Genomic DNA, 7,382 nt, shown 5'->3' with positions numbered 1-7,382 from the left:
CCAATGTCCCCCAATGTCCCCAGTATCCCCAATATCCCCAATGTCCCTCTGTCCCCAATGTCCCCAGTGTCCCTCTGTCCCCTCTGTCCCCCATGTCCCCAATGTCCCTCTGTCCCCTCTGTCCCCAGTGTCCCTCTGTCCCCCCGTCCCTGTCCCACCTTCAGCTGGAATCCTCTGGCGAACGCTCTCCCCGGGCAGAACTCGGGCTCTCCCCAGTTCCCCCAGTTCCCCCCGTTCTCCACCGACAGCGTCGCTGTGGGGTCAGCGCTGCCCCAGCCCCGCGCCGGGGGCGCCACCAGCGCCACCAGCGCCACCAGCGCCACCAGCGCCACCCAGGGCCGCGGGGACAGAGCCATGGCAGAGCCACCCCCCCGGGGACACCGCGGGATTTATAACCGAGCACAGGGGACAGCGACCGCGGGGACACGGCTGGGAGGGACTGGGAGGGACTGGGGGGGACTGGGGGGGACTGGGAGGGGATTGGGGGGAACTGGGGGGGACTGGGAGGGACTGGGGGGGACTGGGGGGAACTGGGAGGGACTGGGTGGGTCTGGGAGGGACTGGGAGGGTCTGGGGGCCACTGGGGGGGACTGGGAGGAACTGGGAGGGACTGGGATGGACTGGGCGGGCACTGGGGGCACTGGGAGGGGGCTGAGGGGAATGGGAAGGGAACTGGGAGAGAATGAGACGGCAATGGGAGGGACTGGGACAGACTGGGCGTGAACTGGGAGCACCGGGTTGTACTGGGCTGTACTGGGATCACTGGGAGTACTGGTTTGTACTGGGATCACTGGTTTGTACTGGGATTACTGGGAGCACTGGTCTGTACTGGGAGCACTGGGCTGTACTGGGATCACTGGGTTGTACTGGTTTGTACTGGGATTACTGGGAGCACTGGTCTGTACTGGGAACACTGGGGGAATGACCCAGGGGACATCGTGGGGTGGCCCCGTCATTGTCCCCTGTCCCCTCCCCCACCCTGTCCCCTCCCGGTGACGTCACCGCCACCGCCCCCCCTCCCATTGGCTGCTCGTCCCCCCGCCCCCCCATTTGGGGACATTTTGGGGACACCGCGGAACCCTCCCCCGAACACGTGACACTGAACTGGGACAGACTGGGACGAACTGGGAGTTTATTGAGTTCCACCCGGCCCCGGGGCGGGGACACCCTGGGGACACTCTGGGGACATCCAGACCCCCCCGTCCCCATGGGTGGGGTCCATGGAACCTTTGGGGACACCTTGGGGACAGTCTGGGGACACCTGGACCCTCCGTGTCCCCATGGAGGAACCCAGGGACACCCTGGGGACACTTTGGTGACACGGGGAACACTTTAGGGACAGTTTAGGGACACCTTGGGGACACCCAGACCCCCGTGTCCCCATGGGTGGGGTCCAGGGACACTCTGGGGACACTTTAGGGACACTTTGGTGACACCCTGGGGACACCTTGGGGACACTTTGGGGACACCCAGACCCTCCCTGTCCCTATAGAGGCATCCAGGGACACCCTGGGGACACCTTGAGGACACTTCAGGAACACTTTATGTACAGTTTGGTGACACTTTAGGAACACCTTGGTGACACTTCGGTGACACTCTCATGACACTCTGGGGACACCCAGACCCCCTTGTCCCTACAGAGGCGTCCAGGGACACCTTGGGGACACTGTGGTGACACCTTGGGGACACTCCAAGGACACTCTGGTGACACTTCAGGAACACTTTATGTACACTTTGGTGACACCTTGAGGACACCTTGGTGACACCCTGGTGGCACTGTGCTGTCCCCGCTGTCACTGCCCCCCCTCCTGCGCCCCGTTGGCTTTGAAGGCGGCACTGGTGGCACTGGTGGCACTGGTGGCACTGGTGGCAGCGCCGGTGGCAGCCACGCCCCCCTGGGGACTGTCCCCCGCCTCCCCCTTGGGCGAGGCGCCGCTGGCGCTCGGGGACAGCTGGGGGGCGGCGCTGGGGACAGGGGCGGCGGCGGTGGCAGTGCCACCCTTGCTGTCCCCGGCGGGGGGCAGGGACACCACGATGTATTTCTGCACGGCGCTGGGGACGCCGGCGGGGACGCTGGTGGCCCCGGGGGCGGCGCTGGTGGCCCCGGGCGCTGGCACCAGCTTGACCAGCGGCTGCACGGCGCTGGGGACACTGGGGACCGTGCTGGTGACAGGGGAGGTGGCGCTGGGGGCGGGGGAGGTGCTCAGGGTGATCACCTGGGGACACGGGGGACAGGGGTGGCACTGGGGTGGCACCGTGGAAATGCCACCTCAGTGTCACAAATTGTCACCTCAGTGTCACAAATTGTCACCTCGTTGTCCTGTCATTGTCGCCCCACTGTCGCTTGTTGACACTCAAATGTCACCTCGTTGTCACCTCATTGTCACCCCCTTGTCCTTTCACTGTCACACCACTGTCATCCCCTGTCAGCCCAATGTCACCAATCCCCCCCATGTCCCCCCAATGTCCCCCCCATGTCCCCAATGTCCCCAATCCCCCTCCAATGTCCCCCATGTCCCCACCCCGCCCCAATGACCCAAATGTCCCCAGTGTCCCCCCAATGTCCCCCCAATGTCCCAGTGTCCCCATTGTCCACATGTCCCCCCATTGTCCCCAATCCCCCCAGTGTCCCCAATCCCCCCAATGTCCCCAATCCCCCTCCCGTGTCCCCACTGTCCCCACTGTCCCCAATGTCCCCCCATGTCCCCTGTCCCCTACCTGCTGCCCGGCGCTGCTGGCCGAGGACATGACGATGAACTTGGGGGGCGGTGACGGCTGCGTGGGGGTCCCGGGGCGGCCCGAGGGCAGGGAGGGGACAGGGACGGGGACAGGGACGGGCAGGGCGATGGCGCTGGGGACCTTGATGATGCTGGGGGGGCGCGGGGGGGCGCCCGGAGCCGGCGGGGCCTGGGACAGCGTCAGCGTGGGGCGGGGCTGCGGGACAGGGACAGTCAGGGACAGCGGGGACACTGGGGGGATTGGGGACACTGGGGACGATTGGGGACACTGGGGGGGATTGGGGACACTGGGGGGGGATTGGGGACACTGGGGGGGATTGGGGACACATGTGGGATACTGGGGACATTGGGGGGGATTGGGGACACTGGGGACATTGGGGGGGATTGGGGACATTGGGGACATTGGGGGGGATTGGGGACATTGGGGACACTGGGGACACTGGGGGGATTGGGGACACTGGGGGGGATTGGGGACACTGGGGGGGATTGGGGACATTGGGGGACAGATTTGGGGACACTGGGGGGATTGGGGACACTGGGGACATTGGGGACACTGGGGGGATTGGGGACACTGGGGACACTGGGGATACTGGGGACACTGGGGGGACACTGGGGGGGGATTGGGGGGGACACTGGGGACACACACAGGACACACATCGGGAACACGTTGGGGACACAAGTCCCAGGAAGGGGACACATGCAGCAGGACCCCCCAGGGTGACCACAAACCCTCACCCGGCCCCAGCCCTGGTGTCACCTCCCCCAATGTCCCCAACATCCCCGATCCCCCAGTGTCCCCAATCCCCCCAGTGTCCCCAATGTCCCCATTCCCCCCAATCCCCCAGTGTCCCCATTCCCCCCAATGTCCCCAATGTCCCCATTCCCCCCAATCCCCCCAGTGTCCCCAACGCCCCCCAATGTCCCCAATGCCCCATTCCCCCCAGTGTCCCCATTCCCCCCATTCCCCCGCTGTCCCCGCTGTCCCCGGTGCCACCTGGGTGATGGTCAGCGTGGTCCTGTTGACCTGCTGCGCCTGCAGCGCCGCCTGCGCCCGCGCCTTCACCACGTGCGAGCACAGCAGCGCCCCCAGGTACCCGAAATCCGCCCGGAACGCCTCGGGGCTGTCGGGGGGCGCGCGGGCCTTGGCCAGCACGGGGGCACAGTGCTTCTGGGGGGACATGGGGACAGCAGGGTGACACTGGGATATCCCAGCACGGGGGCACAGTGCTTCTGGGGGGACATTGGGGACATGGGGACAGCATTGGGGACACTGGGGACACTGGGATATCCCAGCACGGGGGCACAGTGCTTCTGGGGGGACATTGGGGACATGGGGACAGCATTGGGGACACTGGGGACACTGGGATATCCCAGCACGGGGGCACAGTGCTTCTGGGGGGACATTGGGGACATGGGGACAGCATTGGGGACACTGGGGACACTGGGATATCCCAGCACGGGGGCACAGTGCTTCTGGGGGGACATGGGGACAGCATTGGGGACACTGGGATATCCCAGCACGGGGGCACAGTGCTTCTGGGGGGACATGGGGACAGCATTGGGGACACTGGGATATCCCAGCACGGGGGCACAGTGCTTCTGGGGGGACATGGGGACAGCATTGGGGACACTGGGATATCCCAGCACGGGGGCACAGTGCTTCTGGAGGGACACAGAGGGACATGGGAACAGCATTGGGGACATGGGGACAGCAGAGTGACACTGGGATATCCCAGCACGGGGGCACAGTGCTGCTGTGGGGACAAAGAGGGACACTGGGGACACACCTTGTTCCCTTCATGTCCCCAACCCTCCAGTGTCCTCAGTCCCCCCAATGTCCCCCCAATGTCCCCAGTGTCTCCAGTGTCCCCCTGTCCTTGTCCCTGCCCCGTCCTTCACCAGCAGCAGGCTCTGCACGTGGTCCCCAGTGTCCCCAGTCCCCCCAGTGTCCCAGTGTCCCCAGTCCCCCCAGTGTCCCCAATCCTCCCAGTGTCTCCAGTCCCCCCAGTCCCCCAGTGTCCCGTGTCCCCGTCCCTCACCAGCGGCAGGCTCTGCACGTGGTCCCCAGTGTCCCAGTCCCCCCAGTGTCCCCAATGTCCCCCCAGTGTCCCCTCCCTCACCAGCAGCAGGCTCTGCACGTGGTCGGCCCCGATGCGGTCGATGGTGCTCACCACCGGCCCTTCCAGAATGTTCCGCACGCGCTCGCCCTCGGCCGGGAGCCGCGGCAGGATCAGGGTCTTGATCACCTGGGGGAGGGACACGGGGACACTGGGGGGACACTGGGGGGACATGGGGACACTGGGGGGACACTGGGGACACTGGGGGGATTGGGGACATTGGGGGACATTGGGGACATTGGGGACACTGGGGGGATTGGGGACATTGGGGGACACTGGGGGGATTGGGGACATTGGGGGACACTTGGGGACACTGGGGGACACTGGGGGGACATTGGGGACATAACACAGGTGACACACACAGGTGACACACAGGTGACACTCAGCTGTCCCCAGCTGTCCCTGTGTCCCCAGGAGTCACTCAGGAGACACTCAGGTGACACACACGGGTGACACAGATGACACTCAGGTGACACAGGTGAGACTCAGGTGACACACAGGTAACACTCAGGTGACACAGGTGAGACACTCAACAGGTGACACACAGGTGGCACTTAGGTGACATTCAGGTGACACTCAGGTGACAGAGGTGTGACACTCAGGTGACACTCAGGTGACATAGGTGACAGTCAGGTGACACAGGTGCCAGTCAGGTGACACTCAGGTGCCACAGGTGTCCCCAGGTGACACACAGGTGACCCTCAGGTGACACAGGTGTGATACTCAAGTGACACAGGTGACACCTAGGTGACATTAATGACACTCAGGTGTCCCCAGGTGTCCCCAGGTGCCACTCACGTCGTGTCCCAGCTCGGCCAGCCCCGCGATGGAGCCGTACCGCGTCGTCCAGGGCGTCTTGTCATCGACCCAGCTCTGGGGGACACAGAGACCCCAAATCAAAATTACAGACCCCAAATCACACCCCAAACCCAAATTACAGACCCCAAAATCACACCAGAAATCAAAATTATCAAACCCAAACCACTAATCACACCCCAAATCCAAAATTACAAACCCCAAACCCCAAATCACACCCCAAATCAAAATTATAGACCCCAAATCACACCCCAAATCAAACCCCAAATCACACCCCAAACCCAAAACCCCAAATCACACCTCAAATCAAAATTACAGACCCCAAACCCCAAATTACACCCCAAATCAAAATTACAGACCCCAAAACACAAATCACACTCCAAACCACAAATTTCAGACCCCAAATCAAACCCAAACCCAAAACCCCAAATCACAAACCCCAAACCCCAAACCCAAAACCCCAAATCACAAACCCCAAACCCCAAATCACAAACCCCAAACCCCAAACCCCAAATCACAAACCCCAATTTTTTTACCCAACTCTTCCATTTTTAACCCCAAAATCCCCATTTTTCGCTCTAAAATCCCCATTTTTTCACCGAATTTTCCCGTTTTTTCCCCCAAATTCCCGTTTCCTGCCCTGGCCCTGACCCTGGTGAAGGTCTTGGTGATCCTGCTCTGGATGTTGTTGGTGGTGGTGCTGAAGTTCTTGCACACCTGCGCCACCAGGCGCGCGGCGAAGTCGCGCAGGGCCCAGTGGTTGTCGACGTCGGGGCGCAGGCAGAGCTGGCGGCTGACGATGCACGTCATGACAGCGGGGATCAGCTCGTGCAGCTGGGACAGGGACAGACAGGGGACATCACTGGGGACATGGGGACATCATTGGGGACATTGGGGACATTGGGGACATTGGGGACACAGGGACAGGCAGAGCTGGCGGCTGACGATGCACGTCATGACAGCGGGGATCAGCTCGTGCAGCTGAGAGGGGACATTGGAGACATGGGGACATCATTGGGGACATCACTGGGGACATGGGGACACGGGGACAGGCAGAGCTGGCGGCTGACGATGCACGTCATGACAGCGGGGATCAGCTCGTGCAGCTGAGAGGGGACATTGGGGACATCACTGGGGACATGGGGACATCACTGGGGACATCCCGGGGGACATCATTGGGGACATGGGGACATCATTGGGGACATCACTGGGGACATGGGGACATTGGGGACATTGGGGACATGGGAACATGGGGACATCACTGGGGACATCATTGGGGACATTAGGGACATCATTGGGGACATGGGGACAGGCAGAGCTGGCGGCTGACGATGCACGTCATGACAGCGGGGATCAGCTCGTGCAGCTGGGGACAGTGGGGACATGGGGACATTGGGGACATCACTGGGGACATGGGTGACATCATTGGGGACATCATTGGGGACATGGGGACAGTGGGGGACATCATTGGGGACATGGGGACATTGGGGACACAGGGACAGGCAGAGCTGGCGGCTGACGATGCACGTCATGACAGCGGGGATCAGCTCGTGCAGCTGAGAGGGGACATGGGGACATTGGGGACATTGGGGACATCATTGGGGACACAGGGACAGGCAGAGCTGGCGGCTGACGATGCACGTCATGACAGCGGGGATCAGCTCGTGCAGCTGGGGACAGGGGGACATCATTGGGGACATCACTGGGGACA

General features: G+C 62.7%; 1 protein-coding gene across 1 annotated transcript; it reads right to left on the bottom strand.

The window, feature by feature from the left end:
- Positions 1-1,574: 1,574 nt before the first annotated feature.
- On the bottom strand, positions 1,575-6,628 carry LOC130266989 (transcription initiation factor TFIID subunit 6-like). The gene is made up of 7 exons (XM_056516238.1): positions 6,624-6,628; positions 6,323-6,548; positions 5,654-5,728; positions 4,859-4,984; positions 3,733-3,906; positions 2,719-2,934; positions 1,575-2,216 (listed from the first exon to the last, which is right to left on the bottom strand). The coding sequence occupies exons 1-7, from the start codon at positions 6,626-6,628 to the stop codon at positions 1,794-1,796; spliced, it is 1,245 nt and encodes a 414-aa protein (XP_056372213.1). The 3' UTR covers positions 1,575-1,793.
- Positions 6,629-7,382: the final 754 nt, after the last annotated feature.

This window comes from Oenanthe melanoleuca, unplaced genomic scaffold, assembly GCF_029582105.1.
Source record: "Oenanthe melanoleuca isolate GR-GAL-2019-014 unplaced genomic scaffold, OMel1.0 S440, whole genome shotgun sequence".
Lineage (NCBI taxonomy): Eukaryota > Metazoa > Chordata > Aves > Passeriformes > Muscicapidae > Oenanthe > Oenanthe melanoleuca.
Note: the sequence above shows the minus strand (reverse complement) of the source record. Positions and strands in the feature narration are given on the sequence as shown.